At 41.6% G+C, this 25,724-nt stretch overlaps 2 protein-coding genes across 5 annotated transcripts; both read right to left on the reverse strand.

Moving 5' to 3' along the window:
- Nucleotides 1-7,401: 7,401 nt before the first annotated feature.
- si:ch211-151p13.8 (uncharacterized protein LOC562078 homolog) lies at nucleotides 7,402-13,416 on the reverse strand. Of its 3 annotated transcripts, XM_046843494.1 has the most exons (8): nucleotides 13,254-13,416; nucleotides 10,863-11,005; nucleotides 10,715-10,717; nucleotides 10,446-10,593; nucleotides 10,030-10,166; nucleotides 9,740-9,890; nucleotides 8,483-8,608; nucleotides 7,402-8,065 (listed from the first exon to the last, which is right to left on the reverse strand). In XM_046843494.1, the coding sequence occupies exons 4-8, from the start codon at nucleotides 10,462-10,464 to the stop codon at nucleotides 7,971-7,973; spliced, it is 528 nt and encodes a 175-aa protein (XP_046699450.1). In that variant the 5' UTR covers nucleotides 10,465-10,593; nucleotides 10,715-10,717; nucleotides 10,863-11,005; nucleotides 13,254-13,416; the 3' UTR covers nucleotides 7,402-7,970. The 3 variants fall into 3 exon arrangements, with proteins under 3 accessions (XP_046699450.1, XP_046699449.1, XP_046699448.1); XM_046843493.1 differs by lacking the exon at nucleotides 10,715-10,717; XM_046843492.1 differs by lacking the exons at nucleotides 10,715-10,717; nucleotides 10,863-11,005.
- A 4,470-nt stretch (nucleotides 13,417-17,886) lies between these two features.
- On the reverse strand, nucleotides 17,887-24,887 carry btr01 (bloodthirsty-related gene family, member 1). Of its 2 annotated transcripts, XM_046843489.1 has the most exons (9): nucleotides 24,704-24,887; nucleotides 24,494-24,562; nucleotides 21,764-22,432; nucleotides 21,568-21,663; nucleotides 21,218-21,451; nucleotides 19,791-19,938; nucleotides 19,518-19,559; nucleotides 19,377-19,403; nucleotides 17,887-19,096 (listed from the first exon to the last, which is right to left on the reverse strand). In XM_046843489.1, the coding sequence occupies exons 2-9, from the start codon at nucleotides 24,536-24,538 to the stop codon at nucleotides 18,552-18,554; spliced, it is 1,806 nt and encodes a 601-aa protein (XP_046699445.1). In that variant the 5' UTR covers nucleotides 24,539-24,562; nucleotides 24,704-24,887; the 3' UTR covers nucleotides 17,887-18,551. The 2 variants fall into 2 exon arrangements, with proteins under 2 accessions (XP_046699445.1, XP_046699446.1); XM_046843490.1 differs by lacking the exon at nucleotides 24,494-24,562 and having other exon boundaries at nucleotides 24,704-24,885.
- Between the last annotated feature and the right edge of the window lie 837 nt (nucleotides 24,888-25,724).

Here is a 25,724-nt window from a genome sequence, read left to right on the forward strand (position 1 = left end):
GTAAAGCAGGTAGAATGGAGAGTACCCAGTTGACTCATGACGAGTGCAATTGTAGGCGTGTACAATCTGGGGTAGGTGATCTTTCCACTTTGCTTTTTCTTTGTCAGCCATCGTTCGGAGCATCTGGAGGAGAGTCCGGTTAAATCTCTCACAGCTGGGTTCCCTTGAGGATGATATGGAGATGTTCTTGAGTGACGCACTCCAGCCAATTGTCTGAGACTCCGGAACAGTGCATTCTCGAACTCTCTGCCCTGGTCGTGATGTAGCTTTCCAGGGTAGCCGAAGCGAGGGATGTAGTCACTGAACAACCGCTCAGCCGCTGTCCGTCCGGACTTATTTCTCATAGGGTAAGCTTGAGCGAATCGTGTAAAGTGGTCTATGACAACTAATATATATTCATACCCTCCCTGACTCTGTTCCAAGTGCAGAAAATCGATGCAGACAAGTTCCATTGGCGAGCTGGAAGTTAAACTCCCCATAGGTGCTCGTACATGTGTCACTGGTTTTTTTGCTTTGATGCATGGGCACTTTTTAGTAATGTACTCCTCTACTTCTTTCTTCATGTGTGGCCAATAGAACCTCTCCCTCATTAAGTGGATGACTCTTTCTTGGCCTACATGTCCCATCCTATTATGCAGGTACTCTAAAGCCAGTTGTCTATACTTTGTTGGAAGAACAAGTTGTTTTCTTCCAGCCACGTGCCGATACAGACACCCATCTTCCAAAGACAGCTTGCTCCACTCTCTCAAGAGTTTCCTGGCTGGACCCCTCACACTTCTCCTACTGTCTTCATCTGGCACCTTATCTGTCTCTTTCATCTCCATTATCCTAAAGATCACTGGGTCATCCCTTTAAGCTTTGGCGAGTTCATCCTTGCTTACAGGCGGCAACAAGGGGGCAGAGGAAGATTGGTCCATGTTTGCGTGAGCCATATTCAGTGCTGCAATCCAAGCCACATCCTTCTTCCTAGCTGCATGAGTTCCATCCCAGATTGCTCGTATCACCTCTAGTGAGAGATCCTCTGTGCACTCTGCAACATATTTCCCCATATCAAGAGGAAGGCGTGACAACGTGTCAGCATCAATGTTGGCTTTGCCAGGTCAGTGCTTGATATCGAAGCGAAAATCCGCCAGTTCTCCCACCCATCGATGGCCTACTGCATTCAATTTTGCCGTGCTCATGACGTAGGTCAAGGGATTATTGTCGGTGTAGATGGTAAAGTGCGGGGCGTAAAACAAATAATCCCTAACCTTCTCACACACTGCCCATTTTAAAGCAAGAAATTCCAGCTTCACACTATGCAGTCGGTAACCCTTTTCAGCTGGAGAAAGGGTCCTAGAGCCGTATGCGATGACCCGCAACCTCCCATCCTGGTGCTGATATAGGATGGCCCCTAGGCCCCTTTCTGATGCATCAGTGTGCAGCACGAATGGAAGGTTGAAGTCTGGGTATGCCAAGACTGGGGGGTTTACCAGCATGTCTATTAGCAGGTCGAGGGTTTTCTGGTGTTCACTGGTCTATTCCACTGACGTTCGCGAAGGCATCTGGGGACCTTTTCTCTTTCCTGGGTTGTACTGGTTCTTTGTTGCCCCTGGCTGAGTCTGGAGTAGTTCGTAGATAGGTTTGGCCACACGTGAAAAGTCTTGTATGAATGGGCGATAATATCCGAGGAATCCAAGGAGTCTCCGCACCTCTCCAACAGTCTGGGGTCTGTGACTCTTCAGTGCTATCACTGCCTCAATTTCGTGAGGGTCGATCCTTACCCTATTGGCCGACACCAAACGACCCACATACCGGACTTCCTGGCGAAAGAGTTCACACTTCTCAGGCCTTAATTTTACTCCGTGGTGCCTAAGAGTCTGAAGGACTTTTCTGATTACTCCTACATGTTCCTCAAATGACCTGGCGTAACACAACACATCATCGTGGTATGGAGCACAGCACTCATCCCTGAGGTCATCCAGCATCCCCTCCATGCTGCGTTGGAATGCTGCTGGTGCATTGGACAGGCCAAAAGGGATTCTTACCCACTCATATAGGCCCCACGGAGTGATAAAGGCGGTCATGTGTCTCGAACCCTCGGCTATGAAGCCCTGGTGGTAAGCCTTTCCCTGGTCAAGGATGCTAAACCAAGAATACCCTCCCAGGGTGTCGATCAGGTCTTGAATCCTCGGCAAAGGGTGTCTGTCTGGTACGGTCTTCTTATTAAGGAGGCGGTAATCCACACACAAACGCAGTGACCCATCCTTTTTCCGAACACAGACTACTGGTGCCTAGTAGGGGGACTTAGATTTCACAATCCACCCTTTCGCTAGAAGGTCTTGGATGTAATCCTTTACTTTCTTGAACAAGGGTTTGGGTATTGAGGAATAGGCACGTTGTACTGGTATGTCATCTTTGAGGTTGATGGACATTTGGAGACTCGGGATGCAGCCAACATCACTTCCATCTCGGGCAAAGGATGCAGACTCCTCATGCAACATTTGCTTAACCACTGCTAGCTGGCCCTCATTTAGATGGCTGAGATCGACAGGTGGATGCCACGGGGTTGAGTTTTCCTCCACCGCTGCCACCGATGCACCATGAACCTTTCCACTGGTCTTTGTTTCATTTGACATGTCCGATTCCAACACTGTCTCAATGGGGTGGACATACCCTAGGATGCTGTTGTGAGGCAGGGTGATGTCGAATGTAGAGTGGTTGCCGACAGGGACTGACACGTATGAACTCTGGATTTCCAAAAGCCCTTCACCCATATCCAGCTGCTCCAACTGCACATTGTCTACATCTGGCTCAAACAGGGCTATAGTGCCAGACTGATCCATTTTGGGTGGTACTCTGCACTTTACCCATGCTACCTGACCTGCCGGTATCAACACGCTGTCTCTGTTTACTCTCAATCGTCCCCACTGTCCACTGTGCTCAGGCGTTTGTACAAAACTAACCAGATTCTTGGCTTCCTCACTCGATACTGCTATTGCACTGGAAAGCAATGAAACTAAAGTAGGAACTAAACGCTCTGGTTGGCCCTGAATTAGCTCTTCTACCACATTAAAGCCAAGCAGCGGCCTCTCAATTGGGATATGGCTCACCAGAAAAGGGACATTAATTGAGAGGTCAGGGTTGTTGTTTCCTTGTAAGTTGACTGTAATGACAGCCCACCCATCAAAGGGTATTAGATCTCCATTGATGGCATAAACTTCTAACTGCTCTGTCATTCCCATTAGCTCCACTAGAGGCCTTACATCTACAGTGGGTAAGTATTTGTCTTTCCAGATTCGATCGATCATGCTTACTTGAGCCCCGGTATCAAGCAGAGCAGTCACCGCAAGGCCATTGAAGTTACACTGAGCCAGGGCTTTTTTTCCTATCAATTTAACAATAGTTTCCTTCTTAGTTCCAGGTGACGATGGACTGTCAATTTGCTGATACCTTTCTTTCTCACAGAGGGTTTGTTCTTTATAGCAGGGAGACATTGTTGTAGGTTTACATTTTACAGAGTCAGGTTTGATCCCCAAAATGGAGTCCTTGGGGTATTGGGACATACAAGGCTCGGTCACTGGTCGTCCCCTGGCAGTGGCCGTTTCCCGTTTCCCTGCGGTTTCTGCTTCCGGAGACATCCACGAGCCCGGTGCCCCTCTTCGCCGCAGAGGAAACAATGAGTGCAGTTCTGTTGACCAGCTTCAACACACCTGGGGCAACCTCTGAGTTTTGCTCCTAGCTGTGGGGGGTGGTCTCTTGTAAAGCATTGACAGGTGTGTTCAGGTTGCGGCCTTAGTGTTGACTGGCGCATGGCATCTACCATACTGGTAAGCGCGTCAATGCGAGCAGTAAGTTGTACGATTGGGTCGTTTTTGATTTTCTTAGGTGGCTCTTTTACTCGGTCAGGTTCACTTTCAAGTTGGGCAGAGCTTGCATTGCTTTGTTTGGGACGAGTTATTTGACCCAATCTTCGTGCTCGCTCGTTTTCATCATTCGTGATTTTTATTACATTTCTCACAATTGCCTCATCTGTGATATTGTGGTCAGCCAAAAGCGGTTTGAGCTCACTCCTGACGTCTTTATACTTGTGCCCCAGGCCCTGATACACAGTGTGAAGAAACACATCCTGGATTGTGGCTGGGCTGTATCTCACATCAGTGTTGGACTGTTTGATAGCAAAGAGTATTTTCTGTTTAAGGCCTATTGCCCTGTACAGGAACTGTTGAGGTGTTACGGTCTCCATCTGTTTTGCACACATTAATTCCTGAAATAACTCTGTGCTGCTTTTGTCCCCTAGGTGTGACTGAAGAAACCTCTTAAGTTCTTCCACTGTCATATCTTCCTTATTCATAATCATTTCTTTGAAGTTACCTGGTTTAATTGCACGTAGTATTCCCCTGACCAATTCAGCTTCACTGAAATTCTCTTTAACTCCATCATCAATCTGTCGACACACACTGGCATATGTTATGTCAGATGCATAGTCACCAATTTGCCCTCCTTGTATCTTAAATTCACGACGCTGCAGGTAGGAGAGGTCTCATAACGAGACTACTTTTTCAGAGATCCCCTGTGAGGTGCATTCAAGAGTCTTATTTATTGGCATGTCACTATTGTGTCTTACAGGTGGGCTTTGAGTGGAGTGCTGTGTATGTGGTGTAAGATACTGAATGAGTTTTCTGCTCAGCTCTTCGAAATCTGCGTGTGTGACTGTAGGGTTGGTATCTAACTCTCTAACTTTCCCTAAATCAGATGCAGTTTTGAGTGTTTCTCCATGCACAGTGTCTGAAGTGATCATGTGACCTGTGGAGGTGTGTATATGTGAAGTGGATACAGGTAAGACATTAACATTACTCTTAACCTCACCATGACCCGGCGCTGTAGCACCATGCTCTAGTATAACAGCCTCTACAGTCCCTTGTAAAACCAAAAGTTCAGCCATACCTCTGTCCTCTGATTCTAACAGGTGAGTGCTGTACATGAAGGCATTTATGTATTCAAGACAGCCCACTTGATCCTCAACATCAAGTTCTGAGAAGTCCTTCCCTGGTATTGGACCGATGCTTTTGGCGACTTGGAACAGTTCAACAGAAGACAAGTTGAGTAAACTTTTCCTGATGTCCCACACCAGGCCCTTGCGTACTCGATCAGCCATGATGACCTCCTTTCCACAGTCCCTCAAGCCACTCGCACAATCACCAGCCCACTCCTCACCGACGTCCTCGCCTATTGGATCACCAACTCACTCAGCGTCCGCACTCGTTTGGTCCTCAGGATCAGGTTTGGTGGATCGACCTCCCTGGGCATCAGGAGTCGATCCCGGACGAGCCCCCAAAAATCTGTTACAGGCCCCGTGCAAAAGGCCGTGTGAGCAGATTAAAAAGTCCCTGTAAAAACAGGAATAAATGAGGAGACAGGAGCAAACGTGTCTGTGTCGCACACAATCCCCAGCAATTGTGAGAGCACCTGTGCGATACTGCTCCTTCACGCAAATCCTCAGTTCATTTTCAAAATAAGAGTCCCGATCCTTCTCAGCAATACACAACATTTCAAACGTTGCAGTTTTCAGCTCTCCATGAAATTGAACATAAGAAATATATGTAACAGACAGTATTTTAAACTTTGTGGTTTTTCAGCTTTCAATTACATTTAACATACTCAATATATATAAAACGAAAAACAGGGTATAGAAAACAAACTTTGTTCTTTCAAAATCACAATACCCATAATGTGTACATACTTTAGGGTGTCACATATTATTAATTTAAAGTAGTAAATAAAACATGACAAGTAATTCACAATTCTTGTTGAGTTTAGTGGTTTTCTATTAAATTGTTCCTCTTCATTTCATAGCTTAAATCTAAGATCCTTTCTATGACTTAATCGATAAAACGCTTCCGCACTGCCCCATACCCCCATAAACATGCCTCATACGCTATACTTCCTGATAATGTTCCTGTCTCTAATGAAAGAAAGAAAGAAAGAGAGAGAGAGAGAGAGAGAGAGAGAGAGAGAGGGGTAAACAAAGAGAGAGAGATGGAAACAAACAAACAGAAAGAAAGACCCCTGAGATTCATGTCACTCTTACCAGTGAGACCCGCACACACAGTCTACACTCCCGACATGCAAACTGAAAGAGATGGATGGAGGTGTAGAGAGAGAATCGGAGTGTAAGAGATATTAGAAGCTTGAGGTGGACATCAGACTGCGTGGAGCTCATCTTCTTGAGCTTCTTCTTTATTGGCGTTCGCATTCTTAAGTGGAGCAATACCGCCATCGACTGTCGGTAGTGGATCAGACTTCTATCCCTACTGTCCAGATCTGCCAGGGCTCAAGCTTTCGATGTTGCTGCGTGTTCAGCTCCTCCATCTACACCCAAACCCTTACTAGTCCAGAGAAGTGGAGTAATCTTAACAATAATAATAATAATAATAATAATAATAATAATAATAATAATAACAGACTGCATCTATAAACTTTCCTCCATCTAGATCCATCTTTTTTTTATTTCTCCATAGTCACTCCATTTATTACTTCATACATCCACGACTTCTGTCCTCCAATCTTATCATTTATTACGATGTGCTTTTACACCATCTTTAGTTTTATGGCTTTGTTTTTCTTCTAAACAGTAAAGCACAGTCTTGAATAAGCCACCATCTCAGGATCTCCCTCAGACTTTCTCAGGCATTGTCTCGGTTCTGCCCCGAGCCCCCTGCGGTGTCACAAACTATAAGAATAACGCGCATGCGCAATTAACACAAAAGGAACAATATAAATTTTTTTTTAAATGAACAACTTTTACTTTAATTTACTTTTTGATCCGATATTAAGTAGTTTCAAAACCAGTGTATCAGTATTAATAACAGAATAATGAAAGCCATTATAATTCATATTAATAAGACTTTCATGGACTGGACTTTTTTGTTCTTTAAACTAATCATGCAAATTATAATCTATCACACAAACCTGCTTCTACATTACTTTCTTTTCATAAAGGGATGAAAGTATGTTGAAGTTTTTCCCCTCGAGCCTGTTTATGTTTCCTCTGACTGATCGCTCAGGATTCTGGAAAAATTAAGCTCTCTCAGAAGGTCCAGATGATGCCGTAGTCCCATGATATATGACTGAGTGACAGAACGCTGATTTGTTTGTATAATGAATGCAGGTTCCGGTCCAAGATAAATATCGAACTCACTCATTTCTTAGAAATTCAAGGAAGGTTTGATCCTGTCCATACAACACCAGTACTGAAAGTATGGTAAGGATCGAATCACCAGTCCCTAATACAAACTCGGAAATAAACCCGCCGATGGAAGTGGTGGTAGCATCACGTCCACTGACGTGACCTGGAGCATGTTTTATATATGTTCAGTTATAATGGAATTAAAAAGAGGTTTTATTCAGTCGTTAGAAGTATTCATTGTAAATGCTTTATTCTTGATATATACTTAACACTCTTCGTAGTTTTGATAGTTTTCTCCTTCTTAAAGGAACATTTCTGTTTATTAATCAGGGTTTGTGCTGGCAATGGTTATGGTTTAAAACAATTGGAAACGCATGACGAATAAGTGGAAAGTATTGCTTTATAACTGTTATAACTGTGAGACGTGTGTGTAAGTGTGTTATATGGTGAGGTTTGCATGCACTCTTTACTTAATTATCTTTGAAGTGAACCCCAAAATGAATGTCACCATGTCCGTGTGTAGAATCATTCCAACACACATCACTAACTCCCTGCTCCCTGCTTTAAGAGGCACGGATCAGGTAATGCAAAATATAACACTCGCTCTACATTTTCCTGACAACCATCAATTTTTTTTTACTTTTTGAAGTAATTACAATCAGATTTGTATTTATAGGAACCCTGAAAGATCACGTTCATGCAGGATCGTGATGAAGAGTCGATTGTGTTCCGAGTTATGTTCTCTGCGCTCATTTGCTCCTCACCGTCCACCTGCTGAGATCTGTAAGGACACAGCGACTGTTCAGATATACTTTTTGTCGTTGGTTTTGGACGAGATCTCCTCAGTTCCCAGACAGCGCACTCCCTCCAGCAGCATGGGCGTGCCGTGATGGCGATCTGCAATATTCGAGAATGAAGATACCAGGCTTAATTTTTTCATTATCTTCTAGCAACATTGTGGTAATTTTTCCATCACAACCTACACTAGTTTTGCACTTTGAGGGCCCTATATGGGCTTTCTCTGCTACTCTACAGAAAGCCACAAAGGCCCCTCAAACGGTTAAACTGCCATGGGGTCCATATGGGCCAACCCTCATGGGGCTCTTTTGAAATTAATATAGATTTGCCCTGCCCAAACTGCCCCTACAGTAAACCTACACTTTCTCACAGTGGTGCACACAAACATACACACACACACACACACACACATACATCTACAAATATTTTTTAATGCCATTATATATCATATAAGAAATGATTATCTAACGTGGAAAACCGTGTACACGTGACTGACTGATTCCGGCTGGTTCTCACCCATCACTCTGGCGTGCACTCTGACTTTAACGCTGCTGTCTCTCCTGCTTCTGTTGATGAGTGTGAGCTCATCCTGCACCACTCCTTCCTGCTGAGCGCTGTACTCACACACTACTTTCACTCCTCCTACACACACCGAGAACAAGACAGCACAAGTGTGTGTAATGATTTAAGAAGGTATTACAGAGGCATTACACAGAGAATTGTGACATTTTGAACTCTGTACGACAGAGAAACTAAATAATTTTTACAATAAACAAAACGATATACAGTGAGAAAGACCTTTTTGGGAAAAAAACTCAGAATTGGGGCGGGGTTTAACAACCCTTTTTACTGTAATTGGATATTAAGATTTTGGATTGACAGCTACAGTAAGTAAAGTTCAGTAAATTTTGGAGTGAGTTCTGGTTCCGCTTCTCCGCACACATAGTGTTTGTACGGTGTAGTAATGAAAATAATTTACTCAGTAAAATGTTTGTTATTAATAACTGATTCGTCTGCACAAAAATATTCACTCACCACATACAAAGAACACGAATACTGAACGCGAGAAAACAACATTGACACTGAAATTGTATTATTTATTTCTAGATTCATTTTTTATTTCTAACTTCACCTCCAAGAACCAATTTGGGTCAGTATTATTTTTATACGGAAATCCGTTTTATACGTTTTCTGCGAACGCTGACCTCTAGTGGTAATTGGAGGTTATGGTTGAAATAAAATATGTTAAGAAAGTTTTTTTTTAATTAAAGACTACACTTACATAATATATAACCAAAATGATCGGATAAGTATCCAAGCAGGATGAATAAATAAAGAAATGTAAAAAAATAAATAAAAATAAATAAAATCACTCAACGAACTCAAATTTATCTCTAGCATTAAGATTTACAGCAAACAACTTCCTCAGTGAGCATTTAATTACTGATTTATTATTCATCCAGAGTAAGTAATTAAACAATTCTGGTGGTTTGTAGCTTTGAAAAAAAGAGCATTTTGTTTGTGAGAAAAACAATTTCAACTGTTCATGAATATTATAATTGACGACTTAATTGGACTTGAACTTCTAAAAGCTGTGTATTTATTATTAATGTACTGAAGCTGATGTAACCCCTGTTTTCCTGCTTCCTGTGTCACAGCGTGAGAAACACTGCAGAAGTTATAAATAATTAAAGACAAACACCATAATCGAAAGACAAATACAGCAGATGTAAATATACTGCATCGATCTTTGAAGGTTGGAGGCGGAGTTACCTTCAGGGCAGGGTACGATGTGGGTGGCACGAAGGCGCGGTTTGGGCGTGGCACGTAGCGCTGGAGAGAGCATGCTGTCTTTTCCTAAAGTGGGGACTTGCGGGATCAAGAAGGTGATCTCGTATTTATGTAGGATTTTCAGGAATCCTGCCTGAACACAGAATGTCAGAAACTTCAGTGGAACACAGAGACCAACTAATGCATTTCATCATTACAAAGTGGCACAGAGAGGAAATGTTTAAAATATGTGTGTGTGTGTGTGTGTGTGTGTGTGTGTGTGTGTGTGTTACCTTGACCAGGTAGGTTCCATCAGGTTCAGCGATGGCGGTGATGATCTTGTCATGCTGCGTGTCGTCGCCGCTCTCGCTGAGCACATCGTCCTCCGTCTCGTCTGGGAAATGAACACCTCCGCCTTTAGACGTGGAGCCTGTCGGAGGGACGGTGAGCAAGAGAACAAGATGGTTAGAGAAGAGTGAGACGAAACAGCGAGTGGGAGTGAAAAGGACACACAGGGTGGGTGTGACGGAGCGAAGTGTGTGATGGAGAGACGAGGAAGTGAGGAGAACGGGCTTGTTTGAAAAATAAAGACAAAAATAAAAAGAGTTGAACGAAAATTCGAAATAAAATATAAACTCCATGCCAACAATAACACACACACACACACACACACACACACACACACACACACACACACACACACACTGACTTTTCCTTCCTGTTGCCATGTCAACACAAGGCTGGGATGACGGCGTCAGCGAGATGTCATTGTTAATGGACAACGTCTGGTGTGCGTCTCTGACACCACACACTTCCTGTCCTTCTTCACTTCCTGTCCTGCTTTACTGTCGGTTACACTGAAAAAAGAATTAAACACACACACACCTTCTTTACTGTCGGTTACACTGAAAAAAATAATTAAACACACACACACACACACACACACACACACACACACACACACACATACACACACACAGCCTGGGCACAGAACCTATACAAAGCAAGAAATATGAAGAGGAGAGAAAAACGCAGTGCGGACGCTTGGAAAGTGGAGATCACCGAGTTGTGCTTCACTCAGACTGGTTACATAAAACCTCTTTATTCCCATGTGGATGAAACTCACAGCAGCAGCAGCAGCAGCAGGACTTCGCTCTCACACTGACAGGACAGGAAGCAGCTGGTAAACGCCTCGGATTCACACTGCGACACAGTCACTGTATTCAACCTTACAGTCGTCGTTCCACACAAATCACAATACAATAAAGCCTGTGAAGGTGAAGGATTACAGATCAGCCACACTGCTACTTTACTTCTACATTCTAAACAGATTCAGGACAAGCATTCAAACATCATCATCACCATCATCATCATCATCATCATCACTATCACCAAAATCACCATCACTATCATCACCATCATCATCCTCACTATTAACATCATCATCATCACCACCACCTCCATCATCATCATCATCACTATCACCAAAATAACCATCACTATCATCATCTTCAACACCATCACCATCATCATCCTTATTATTAACCTCACCATCAACAGCATCATCATTACCATCATCATCATCACTATCATCATCTTCAACAGTATCATCATCCTCATTCTTACCATCATCAACAGCAGCAGCATCACCAGAATCACCATCATCATCATCATTCTTACCATCATCATCATCATCATCATCCTCATTCTTACCATTATCATCACCCTCATTATTACCATCATCACCACCATCACCAAAATCACCATCATCATCCTCACTGTCACCAAAAGCACCATCAACATCACCATTACTATTACTATCATCATCTTCAACAGCATCATTACCATCACCATCATCATCCTCATTACTAACATCATCATCACCAGCATCACCAGCATCACCAGCATCATCATCATCATCATCATCATCATCATAATCACCATCATTGTCATCATCACCACCAACATGCTGGGGTTTTTGTCCTGTTTTTAAAGTGTGTGTGTGTGTGTGTGTGTGTGTGTGTGTGTGTGTGTGTGTGTGTGTGTGTGTGTGTGTGTGTGAGAGAGAGAATCAGTGACTCGGCTATATAGGATTAAATTTTACTGCTTTTTTGTTTTCTCTGTGAGATTCTGCCGCATCTCGTAAATAATAAAACTGACCTTGTTCCAGACGTCCTTCACCTCTACTTCCATCACAACTCCTCCTCTACCTCCATATTTACCTCTACCTCCACTCATCCTCTATCTCCAGGACTCTCTTGGTTCTCATCTTCATCCTCTCATCCACTCATCTTCATCCTCTCTTGGTGCAGCATTTGAATCCTCTGGGATTGTATTAAAAAGTCAGAACCGTGAACTCTGGAGATATTTGGACCGTGACGTCTCCTGTGTGATGTGATAAACGCTGATGTGTGCATGGTGCTTGGTATGTAATTTGATCACTTTTCGATTGATCAGATCGCAGTGTTTACACATGAGTCTAATATGAGTCTGATTTAGTGTCTGATCTTTAAATCTTCTCTCTGACACACAGGAGGTCTGAGTGTAGTTTTGGTGCTGCTGAACTGTAGGTGGGTATTTATAATTGAATGCTCGTTCTGATACATTACAGACGGAGGCTCCAGTGTCCCCACTTTGTACCAGTCGGGTGTTAAGCTGTAACTATAAAGTGGTTGCTGAGGGATCGAGTGTTTACAGCGACTTTAACGTAACTGATTACAGGAACCAGGTTGATTTGCAGATGTAACTATAAAGGGATACAAATTATGTCGTTTTAAAGAAGCTGATGTGGTGTGAAAACAAATAAAACACTTGCAGATGTGCAGAAATGGGAAAATAATCTATCTAATCAGGAGGATAAGGGAATTCTGGGAATTCTGCTTTATTTCACCTCCGCTATTTTCCTACAGCAGCAGGACTCCGAGTGGGGTGTAGTTTTAGAGGAAAGAGACTGAGGATGATGATGAACCTGATTATCACCAAAAGACTTCACTGATGACAGAAATAAATAGTATTATGTCCTAATTATGCACACACACACACACACACACACACACACACAGAGCGGTAGGACTTTCAGCTCAAACAGATGGAGCATCAGCGTGATATTTTTTGGGGGGAAAAAATAAATGAGCCGCATATTTTATTTATTTATTTATTTATTTAACACCTGGAATAGAGCACAGCTGGGTTTGCAAAAGAAAATAAATAAATAAATAAATAAACATTTTACATCAGATGCTCACCAGTATAGAGTTTAGCGTCAAGGTGATGGTATTTGATTGGACATCGTGTTCACACACACACACACACACACGCACACGCACATACACATACACACACGCACGCACACATACATGCGCGCACACATACATGCGCATACACTTAAGCACATACACACTCAAGCACACACACACACACACACACGCACACGCACACACGCACGCACGCACGCACGCACACACACACACACACACACACTATAATGCGGTCTGTAACAGAAGAAAAGCACACAGACCTGTGTATCGGTTCTCTGGCTCTGTCTCTCTCTCTCTGATGCGGGAAGAAAACTGGTTTGTGATCTGATGCGCTCGCCCCCTTGTGCGTGTGTGTGTGTGTGTGTGTGTCTGAGGTGTGTCTTCTGTCCTTTCCGACGCGGAGGCGCAGCCAGCACCTTTCACGCAACACGTCAAACAGCGGAGATGCTGCACCCATTGGTCATCTGGACCTCATATTAAACCACGCCCTTAATCTCACACACACACACACACACACACACACACACACACACACACTTGTTTTTGCTACATGGTGGGGACACCGATTTCTAAATACATTAAGGCCACAATTTTAAGTCAGACGTCTCTTTTGTATTTTTTGTTTCTTTATTTTTAGAAACAAATTATAAATTATAAATTAACTGCAGATTACCCAATATATATGCAATTATAACTGTGTATAACATTAACGAAAATGAAGATTCAGACCATAACTAAAGTGTTGTTTAAAAGGAAGAATTTAACTGTTTTTATTTATTAATTATTTTTTATCATCGCTTGTATTTAATTAGACAATTAGAAAGTAAACAGTAAAAAAAAGTCGTACCTCACTGCCTGTTTAACACATTCAACTCTCTTCAATTCTGAAATTCTGAATGTTTATGTTACATCATCATGGTCTAAAATAAATAATGATGTGTGCATACTGGAATCTGTTTAAATTAAAACAGAACGTGCACGTGATCAACCGTGAGATATATTGCTATAGTAGTAGAAGATATTTGATGTACAACCACCTGAAAAGTTTGGACATTTGGGCAATTCCACAAAAACAAGAATCTGTGACATCTTGAATCTCTTTAACATTTATTTGTCAGCAACTTGAACTAAAATGTTTCTGAACATGTTGCCTTAAACAAACATATGAAAAAAAAAACATCCATTAAAGGCTTTTCACCTTTACATTGGGATAAGACACACTCACTTCATTTAGTTCCACAGATTTGGTTGAAGGCTTGCAGATTGCTAAGGGTGTTCTTATCACCTGACATCATCGCCTCACATTCAATAACGTTTGCCATCTTCTTGAGGTTGTGCCCAAACTTCAATAAGCCTTATAAACCCACATGGCTTCTTTTCGATTCTTCAACACATGTAACTCATATTAAAAGAAGGCCAAACAAAGCTTTAAAGAAATACAAAGAAATAAAGCAATCTTTTCAACAGGTCTCTATAATTAGATTTACAGTTTAATGTCACAAAGAAGACAAACTATTAGATTTCAAAATAAAAATAAAAATGCATCCTTTACAATGGTGGGGCATGAACCCACAACCTTGTGGGGAGCTACTGATTGGTAAACCAAGAACTTACCTACTGAGCTATCACTTCTGACTGGTGAAAGCAGTCAATAAGCCTAATAAACCAACATGGCTTCTTATCGATTCTTCAACACATGACATTAAAAGCTGGCTAAACAAGGCTTTCAAAAAATACAATTAAATAAAGCAATCTTTTCAACAGGTCTCTTTAATTAACAAATAGATTTACAGTTTAATGTCACAAAATAGACAAACTATTAGATTTCAAAATAATTTTTTTTTATACTTTACAATGGTGGGGCTTGAACCCACAACCTTGTGGAGAGCGACTGATCGCTAAACCAAGACCTTACCCACTGAGCTATCACTTCAGACTGGTGAAAGCATTCAATAAGCCTAAAAACCCAACATTGCTTCTTATCGATTCTTCAACACCTTGTGGGGAGCTACTGGTCGGTAAACCAAGACCTTACCCACTGAGCTATCACTTCTGACTGCTGCGAGCAGTCAATAAGCCTAATGAACCAACATGGCTTCTTATCGATTCTTCAACACATGTAACATATTAAAAGTAGGCTAAACAAGTCTCTCAAAAAATACAAAGAAATAAAGCAATCTTTTCAACAGGTCTCTTTAATTAACAAATAGATTTACAGTTTAATGTCACAAAGTAGACAATCTATTAGATTTCAAAATAAAAATAAAAATTTGTCCTTTACAACAGTGGGGCTTGAACTCACAACCTTGCGGGGGGGGGGCTACTGATCGGCAAACCAAGACCTAAACCACTGAGCTATCACTTCTGACTGGTGCAAGCAGTCGGCTTCTTTTCCATACTTCAACACATGTAACTCATATTAAAAGTAGACCAAACAAGTCTTTAAAAAATACAAAGAAATAAAGCAATCTTTTCAACAGGGTTCTTTAATTAACAAATAGATTTACAGTTTAATGTCACAAAATAGACAAACTATTAGATTTCAAAATAATTTTTATTTTTTTTTACCTTTTACAATGGTGGGGCTTGAACCCACAAGCTTGTGGGGAGCCACTGACTGTTAAACCAAGACCATACCCTCTAAACTATCCCTTCTGACTGGTGTGTGCAGTCAATAAGCCTAATAAACCCACATGGCTTCTTATCGATTCTTCAACACGTAACACTAAAAGTAGGCTAAAGAAGTCTTTCAAAAAATACTAAGAAATAAAGCAATTTTTTCAACAGGTCTCTTTAATTAACAAATAGATTTACAGTTTAATGTCACAAAGTAGACAAACTATTAGATTTTAACATTTTATTTAAAATTTGGCACAACAGGCACAAGCATCCGTGTACGATGTACGATACATTGGATACACAGCTGGGATGAGCGAATCTCTCCCCTGTGAGATGCCCCACGCTTGCTAGCGCTCGACAGAGTAAAGTTGTCTCAGTGTGTATTTCTATCTGTTTCAAAAGGTTTTAAACAGCAATTAAAGTGAAAAAAAAGCATGTCTTCCAAATGCCCAAGTATGTCTAGTGCTGGTAGTGAAAAAAAAAACAAGAGGAAAGCCATCAGTTTAGAGCAGAAAATGAAAATTATTAATCAGCATGAAGCTAAAAAGTTTGTCATAGTCATAACACAATCTTCAACTTACGATATTTTTAACTTATTTTTAACTAACAAGTCGTCGTAGCATATTTCCATCGTAAGTGGGGGACTTAATACCATTTGTATATATTGTAGTGAAAAATCAAAAAGATAATACAGTAGAGTTAAAATAGCAGCTGCCAATTTTAGACGACTGTATATTATCAGGACCTGGTGGTTTGTTAAACATTTTTTTTTTTGGATGTTTATTGAAAGTAAACGCTTTGTGAACTCTGTTTTATGTATGCAGAAAGGCTCAGTCAGAAAGTAAAAAAAAGTGTATTATCATTTACTTATCATGATTTTTTACTTATCATGATTTATTCCTCTGGCATACAACAGTCCATGTGAAATTAGGATTGAAAGACCTGGAGTTGGCGTGTTTGAATATAGACAGATCAACAATAAATTACATTAAGGGCTTTAGTTTTAACAGATCTATTATATTCAAATTATTTCATGCATTTTCATTTAATCTAACAAAAATAATTTGCTTAGTAATAACATCATTTGTGGCTCAGTGTACCCTGAAGTTTCATTCTGGTGCATCAACAGTAAATGTATTCCATTTTGTTAATTTTATAAATTAATATGCATTTATAAGTAAATAGTATAATAATCGATTGTGTAATATACATTACATTTATATTTTATTACTGACCGATAGATGGCGCTAAAGAGTGGGAAGGACGTGACACACACTTCCAGAACAATGTAACGGTGAGGTTGGCAATACCATGTGTGATCTGTAGGGGGCGTGTGATCACTGGGCATGTCTAGACACTGTTTGGGAGGTGCTTGTATGGCTTTGCCCGTGGGGACCTAAATTGAGGCATTTGGGTCCCCAAGAGTCATTGTGCATTTAGGTTGAAGTCCCCACCGGGATAGGAGAACAAGAAAACACACACACACACACACACACACACACACACACACACACACACACACACACACACACACATTTCAGAGTCAGGTGAAACCAAGCAGGTGCTGATGATCATCATTTTCATCTGTAGGTTGATCTTTTTGTAGCTTCAGATCCATGTCACTTTAAGATGTTGTTGATTTGGTCAATCCGAGACCCTCTAGCAGGTGTACAATAACATCAGCCTTTTCGCGTCCTTCCAATGGATGAAATCGCGCATCAGTGCTCACAAACCACATCTGTAGCAAACTGCACAATCTCAAATACATTCATTTGGATTTAATAGCTGTATTTTTTAAATACCACAATGACTGGCAGAGGAAAAGAAACTGATTTGACTGATTTTACACTTACAGGAACATTTACAAGTCGGACTTTTCAAGAAAAGCCGGACATGGTAAGGAAAAGTCGCCAAAACAGTTCAAAACATTTACTTTTTTTATGAAACATTTACACTTTTGCGTTTTCTTCCCTGTAGAATTTGCAGAAAAAACACAATTTGCCTTCATTTCAAATCCTCAGGAAAAACCTTAATGCCGTAAATATCAATGATTCTGTTAGAGATGATGTATGTGGAGGTGCAGTTGTGGCTACAGTGAAAGGAGAAGTGTTAAATTGGGTTTCTTGCTTTAGTGACGATATTCATTCTCACTGTGTGAGATTCCTGTGTGTGATGCAGCTCTCTGATTTACTGCAATTATATTATATAATATATATAAATATATATTATATTATATATATAAAATACTATAAACAAGGACAACATCAAGCTGTTATTAAATTTTATATATATTTAGAAAAGTGAGATACAACAGAAGGTAGAGATAGTGAAGCATCTTATAGTTGTAAAATACAATAAAATGTTATTCACACACACACACACACACACACACACACACACACACACACACACACACACACACAAAGAGGTCTCTTTTAATGAAAACTAATTTCCAAAAAATGCAACTTTTCCTAGATATTGTACTCCCATACCTGACTACAGCGATACAGCGTGACAGAAAGAAACCTGTTTAAATGTTAATATTGAGGACCTCAGCACACAAAGTCGTACGTGAACGTGAACTTCCGTCACTGTGAGCACGAAGCACCGGATCAGTCAGAAGTGAGAGAGTATTTCACTGTGAGCATAGAGAGCAGAGACACTCCATGTCCTCTCTACACATCTCATAGCGGCTGCGGAACATCTCAGCATGCAGAGCTGGACTATGGCAGCACAGGAAAAACTATCTACAGACAACAAGGTACGCTTAGCTAGCAAGTTCCTTAAGATCGTCACTAACAACAAGGAATTCTGATGTGATAAATAAAAACACTTGACAGAACAAATCCACTTCATCTGAGCTATCTAATATAGCTCGCTTATACAACGTACCGCTGTCCATTTCTCACTCTCAAGTTCATGAAGATGGTCAGTGACATTCATTCAGACGGAGCGATGGAATAAATGACTAAAGGAGCCTTGTTTTTGCCAGATTTGTTGGTGCAGGGACTGAAACATGGATATAAGGTTTCGGTAAAGAAGTAAACGTTACTGAAAATAAGTGTCATGGTGTCAGCGTTATAGAAAGACACTTGTCCTTTTTCATAGTCGATGTAAATCCCAACCCTCTGAGGTTTGGGGTTCAGGTAAATCGGAATCAGCGGACTGGAACGGAAGGCGTATTCGTGCTGGTCCCGCAGACTCAGGAGCCAGTAGCCGTTAGCCGGACTGACCGAGATCTTCCCCTTGCGGTTGCTCGAGCGATTAACAACGCCTACGTCCCAGTCTGTCTTCTCACCCACGTGGACCTCCCAGTAGTGACGTCCTGAGCTGAAGCCCTGGCTGCCGAGCACACACACCACACGGTCGAAGCGTTCGGGCGTGTCCATCACGGCGTTATAACGATCACTGCAGTACACCTGCTTAAGGTCATCAGAGATCATCAGTCTCGGGTGGGCAGAGTCTCGATCCAGAGTCACGTTCACTGAGAAAGGAGCAGAGATCGGGGTTAGAGCATTCAAATAAAAATAAGGTATGCCATTATGGGAAAAGAAATTAATGACGGAGTACTGTGATGTGACCTAATATGAAGTCGATTAGTACATTTTATAGCATTAAAAAAAAAGGGATAATGAATATAAAATTTAGACTAAATTCCAGGAGTGTCCACACGGGGGAAGTAGAGTTCACATATGAAGGTTGATCTGAAAGATCATTTGGAATTTGTTCAAAGCGACAAGAAGCAATTGAGGAAAATAACTTACATGCATGGTCCTGCATCTTCCAAAGTCCTACAAAACACACACACACACACAAACACACACATTAAAATAATGACATGCTAAATGTTATTTACCCCTTCGAGTTCTGCAAAGAGAACGACATGAAGAACAGCTAAAACTCACGAGATTGTTGTTTTACAGGTGATTCTGCCGCAGAATACAAACCTATAAAACGCACACACACACACACAAACAAAAATATATTATAAACACCCTGACTGATTAGCCATGACTTAAAAACACCTCTTGATAGCATAATATGTCTAGCCCCGCCCCTTTTTCAGCCCCGCCTCTGCATTGTTGATTACTCTGTGATAAATTGAGTCCATGTATGAAACTGATCTCATGACCGTATTCGTGCTTGATATTGAGATGAGTGTTGCGGTGTGTGTTTACACATCTGTGGAAGCTTCCTCAGGTCCTCCTGGACCTTATCCACCATCTGAGTGACGTTTTTAAGGACCATGCCAGTTGTGGGTTCAGGGGTCAAAGTCAATTCGGTCAGGCTTTTCTCGGGTTGGGCGGTAGAGAGAGACGAATACGTCTGAGGAGAGAGAGAGATAGAGAAAAATATTGTATATTGATTTAAAAAATCTGAATTAAAAAACAGTAGCTGCTCGATTCTCCTCTAATAAACTAGCTGGCGTTAGTAAAGTCACACAGATACACAGACAGTTTCCCGGACGTGACAGGTTCGCTACGAGCAGTGCTTATTACACAGAGCTGATGGAAACGAGCGGCTGATTACTGTATAATGAGTGGGAACAATGATGACTGCTTCTCCACGTCTCTCTGGTGACAGAAACGAATAAAGAAACTCATTCTCAGCTAAGCTATGTTTTCTCTTCACGCAAAGGCATTCAAAGTTTTATTAAAAGCACAGCAGGATAAAATCCTGAGTCGGTATCTGCTGAACCAGGCACAGCGTGTGTGGTATTTTAAAAGGAATCCTGTCAAAGACAAAGAAGGATGAGAAGATAAAAGTGAAAAGGGTTGAAGGTAAAAATAACACACACACAAACACACCCACAACTGAGTCAGATTTTCTGAACAATAACAAAAGATTGAATGAAGAGAATAAAATATAAATTGGACAAGTTTGTGGACACCTGAGCATAAAATTGCTGCTTCTTTTTTGACTATCCTATTCTACATTTGTTTCATGTGCTCTTTTAAAAACTTTCAGTTTTCTGGGAAAATGTTCCACAAGATTTGTATGGAGATGTGTGGAGTTTAGATCAAGTATTTATAAGAAGAACATCCCGAGGTGACGCACCTAGCCATGGATTATCACTTCACATACAAGCTGTGATTGATGTTTGCAGACCAAAACTGATACAATGGATCAAAATAATAATTTATTTTCCTCACACATTTTCTATACAACTTGTGGCGACTGCTGCTCACACACACAGATAAAGTAGTGCCACAGGTTTTAATCAAAAGCCATTAGAAAGCAAATTTCTCTAATAATAATAATGAAGCTGTTGGAGTTAACTACTGGTGCTGCTTTTCTCCAGTTCATCTTCAAATACATCTTGTGCCTCGAGTCTTTCACGAAAATATCCGTATTCACAATATAAGTTCCCCCACACACAAAAACTTAGGACGGTCCAATCCACTATTCAAACCTGAACTTCCAGCCAATCACAATCCACTATTCACACTTGAACTTCCAGCCAATCACAATTTACTATTCGAACCTGAACTTCCAGCCAATCACACTGACCCTGTAATAAAAGTAGATATATATGGATTTCAACATTTTTAGACCTTTGTTAATACAATCATGATGCAGAACATTTCATGGTTGTTGTACTGACCTTGAAGAAGCTGAAGTGGTCATTAGACTGAGAGAGCTGAGACAGTGTGCTGCTCCTCTTCCTTAGTTCACTGATCTCCAGCTGAAGGTCCCGGATCAAGGCCTGTGAGCGAAGTTCCGCAGCAGCACGACCCATCTCCACGACCTCCAACACCTCTGCCTGAGCTCTGTCCAAGGAATTAACCAAGGCACGGAACAGGCTCACCGTGATCTCCACCTCCTGCTGTGCGTTGGCCTGAAGAAAGGCACCGGGTTCAGGTTTGTTTTTGGAAAATATACATCATCGTTTATTCCTCTTACTTATTTTAAACTCTACATCAGTATGGACAGTGATGGTGCTGAGATACACACTTGTATGTCTGTAAGTGACATCTGAATCTCCTCAATCTTCTTCTCTCTGGTTGTGATTAAATTCTGCACTTCCGCCTCCATGATCCCCAGCTCAGACTAAACACACAAACAGATCACAGTCACATTTTGAATTAAACTACCATATACAAAGAACACACACACACACACACACACACACACACACACACCCTTTCACCTTCTTAACGGTCATCTCACGCCGGGCCGGCACCACAGAGTGGCCATGATGGTCTCCCTCAGCACACATCGCACACACACATGTCTGGTCATTTCTGCAGAACATATCCAGGTGAAGTCCATGCTTGATACACTGTGGTGCGGTGGAACTCGCTGGGCCAAACCCGCTCGCGCTGAACCTCCTCCTGCTGGCCTCATATGGAGGTGGTGGTGAAGATGGCGCTGCCACTTCCAACAAGTTCCCGCTAGACGATGTCCTTTGGAACCTGCTCTTCATTTCCTTTAGCAGTCCTCCGGGAAGCTCTCCAGGTCGAGGTGATGTAGCAGTCTTTCTATCCGAGGTACGAGGAGAGTGAGAGCTTGCAGCTTGGGTACTGGTGGAGATCCCAGAGCTTTTAGAGCACTCAGCCATGCACTTGAACTGCTCTGTGATCTCCTTGAGCGTGTGATTGATGTGGAGCTCAGGACGTTTGCGGAAGCTCTCCTTGCACAGTGGACAGATGCAGTTCTTGCCCCGGCTATCCCAGTATGACGTGATGCAGGACAGGCAGAAGCTGTGGCCACATGGTGTAGATACGGGGTTGGTGAACACATCCAGGCAAATGGAGCAGGAGAACTGCTCCTCAGACAGAAAGTCCACAGGAATGGACATGGTATAGATGGACATTAACTGAAGAAGAAAGGAAGAATTATTGATAATGTATAATGCTGCTAAATCTAAAGCCGGGGTGGGTTTACAACACTGCAGGCTCCAACAAGACAAGACAAAAGGTCCATCAGGTGCAGTTCCTGTAGCATTCTCAGTAGTGTAAAGGAATTTCAGTATAAAGTTGAACTCTAAATATAGTGGTGGTTATACAGAGGTGTGGTTTCAGCATGATAGAATACAACCTCCACAAAGCATGACGCTGGAAACAATTATGTCTCAACACAACCTCAAGCTATTCTACTGTACCTCACACAACTGTTACATGCAAACATTTTTATATTTGTAATATTCACTCAGGAATAATATATTTTCAGAGCTACAGGTGATTCTGCATTCTTTTATTAATCCAGATTACATTTTTATAATGAAATGTAGCTGCTCTGGTGTCCAAATCCACTGAAGCTTCCTGAAGATTAATGAATGAATGAATGAATGAATGAATGAATGAATGAATGAATGAAATGTTGCTTCATTACACAAAGAATAATGTTTTATATAAAGTGGCCCAAAAAAGAATAGTAAAAACTAATTTTGCACAGGGGAAGGAGGTGCGTTGGGTCCTTGAGCAGGACCCTTAACCCTTGTGCTCCAGGGACACTGTAACATAGCTGACCCTGTACTTTGACCCCAGTGTTGCAGAAAGAATTTCACTGTGTTGTAATGTACATGTGACAAGTATAAGCACCTTTAACTTTTTTTTTAACTTGAATAAAGAAATGCTAATATAGTGTTAATGCCCCTTGTTGTTTTCCTGTTTTGCTAAATGTTGTGAATTTGCCTACCTGCTGCCACTCTGCTTCCACCCCACTTCCACCCTGCTGTAACCCTGCTGGAACTTCATTGCCACCCTGCCAAATCCCTGCTAAACCTCACTGCCAACCTTTCAAAACCTCACTGCCACCCAGCCCAAATCTCACTGCCACCTCACTGCCAACCTTCGAAAACCTCAGCGTCACACTGCTGCAACCTCTGCCACCCTGCCAAAATCTTACTGTCACCCTGCTAATACCCGCTTCAACCCTACTACCACTCCACTGCCACCCTGCCAAACCCCACTGCCACTCCACTGGCACCTTGCTGCAACCTTGCTGCCACCCTGCCAAAACCTTACTACCACTCCATTTCCACCCTGCTGCAACCTCACTATTCTGCCAAAACCTCAATGTCACCCTACTGCAATCTCACCGACAGTCTGCTAAAACTCGCTAGCACTCCAATGCCACCCTGACAAAACCTTGCTACCACTCCACTGCCACCCTGACAAAACCTTGCTATCACTCCACTGCCATCCTGCCGCAACCTCAGACACTCTGCCAAAACCTCACTACCACTCCACTGCCACCCTGACAAACCCATCTGCCACTTCACTTTGACCCCATGTCAGTCCCCAGAAAGCTTTACAGAGCCAGATTCCTTTTGTTACACAACATGGACTCACAGATTGCAAAAATTCCTTCACAGAACATGCTTCTGTTTCAGAAACAATTCCACTGAGAAAAAAAAATGTCATTTTTTTTTTGTTTTTGAGATTAGCCTTACAGATACAGTTATACACATTACAATACATTTATCATATTTTTTCATTCAGTGTCTTTACTGTGAATATTATCAATGCTTAATGTAATGAGGCAACAATCAAAAGACCAGCAAACAATGAACAAAGAGTAAAAGAGCGACTGGGAAACACCCCAAGGTACTTTTACACCTTACATTCAAAACTGCTTATAAAAAGAAAAAATATTCATTATTTTTTTTTGAAGCACAAAGAAAAAATTAATTCTCCCAGTGAGAGTCAAAATCGTGTATGAGAGACGGCCGTTACGGTCATGTCTGATGGTAAACATCATATTTTGATCAGTTTTAGTGGAACAAGGATGAACCCACTGTGCCGTAGGGTCCGATTCCACAAACACAACCTCAAACTTTAGATTTTCTGAGCTGTAGTGAGAAGAATAAGAGTGAGTTACTAAGTTAGTTAGTTCTTTAGTAAGTCTTAAGAATAAGAGTTAGTAAGGAACATACGTCTTCACTGTGGAATGAAGTTGAACCTGCTCCAATCCTGGCCATCGACACACAACCGCAGTTAAATCTCTGCACAATAACGAGGTTTTAACTCATCTCAGGTTTATTTGTCTGAAAATTGACTTCATATTCATTATAAATAAATGACTAATGATCATCATCAGCAGCAGCTTCCGAGTTTGTGTGTAGGGCTGGTGAGGATGAACTTACCTTTCCGATGCTCCTCTTTACAACCAGAAATCCAATTTCAGTTTGCAGTTTCTCCTCCGCTTCTCTCTTTTTCCTCTATAATGATTTTTTTAGACTCTCTCTCTCTCTGCTGATTGTTAAAAGAAACCTTAGTAATGAACTTATAAGGGAGGGTGTGACTGCATACCTACACACACACAGACACACACACACACACACACACACACACACACACACACACACACACACCAGTCCAGTCCAACAGGTTATACAGGTACAACCATTCACAAATACTTTAAAAACACCTTCTCTCTCTCTCTATCTTTTTTTATCTCTCCATCTGACATATGTACAGACTTCGAGATTGTGTGTTGTTGTGTGTTATTGTGGTGTGCTATATATGGAGATGGGAGCTTAGTGGTTAAGACGTTAGGCTTTGGATCTGAGGGTAATGAGTTTAAATCGGCTACACCAAGCTGCCACTCCGGGGCCCCTGAGCAAGGCCCTTAACCCTTAAGTCGCTCTGGATAAGGGCGTCTGCTAAATGCTGTAAACGTGAATGTTATTCGTGTTTGTCGTGTCGCAGAAACACCGATTTATTGAGGCTGTTTGTGTTTAGACGTAATTGTCACTTCCTGCAGGTTTTTTTCACTCCGCAGTGTGTAAATGGCGACCTGGTAAACTTCATGTAGGGAAGGAGTCTCCCGTGTTGGTGTTCTGTTCCAGTCAGAGGAAAAGCTGAAACTTCATGACAGATTTTGTTGTTTTCTGATACAGTATATAAATGCCAAGTTCTGATTGGCTGTTCAGAGTCCATTCCTGCAAACAGCAGGTCTCAGGCCTGGTCTTTAAGTCCAATATAAACATTATAAAGCAAACACAATGTGTGATCATTACATTAATACCCAGCATGCTTCTGGCTCCTGATTGGTGAGGAACGTCATACAGTGTGTATCAGCTTGTTTCAAGTGCAGTGTGTGTGTGTGTGTGTGTGTGTGTGTGTGTGTGTGTGTGTGTGTGTGTGTGGTGTTACGATATCTGA

This window comes from Silurus meridionalis, chromosome 28, assembly GCF_014805685.1.
Source record: "Silurus meridionalis isolate SWU-2019-XX chromosome 28, ASM1480568v1, whole genome shotgun sequence".
Taxonomy (NCBI): domain Eukaryota; kingdom Metazoa; phylum Chordata; class Actinopteri; order Siluriformes; family Siluridae; genus Silurus; species Silurus meridionalis.

Bases quoted from the DNA above. Each gene is read 5' to 3' on its own strand.
- btr01 (XM_046843489.1), bottom strand. From the start codon at position 24,538: ATGGCCAGGATTGGAGCAGGTTCAACTTCATTCCACAGTGAAGAC. The intron at 21,664-21,763 runs GTGAAAGGGTGT...TTGTGTGTTTAG, and splicing joins GTGAGATGACCGTTAAGAAG to TCTGAGCTGGGGATCATGGA. The intron at 19,939-21,217 runs GTCAGTACAACA...CTCTCTCCTCAG, and splicing joins ACCACTTCAGCTTCTTCAAG to ACGTATTCGTCTCTCTCTAC.
- si:ch211-151p13.8 (XM_046843492.1), bottom strand. The intron at 9,891-10,029 runs GTAACACACACA...TTCTGTGTTCAG, and splicing joins ATGGAACCTACCTGGTCAAG to GCAGGATTCCTGAAAATCCT. The intron at 8,066-8,482 runs GTGAGAACCAGC...CGAATATTGCAG, and splicing joins AGTGCACGCCAGAGTGATGG to ATCGCCATCACGGCACGCCC.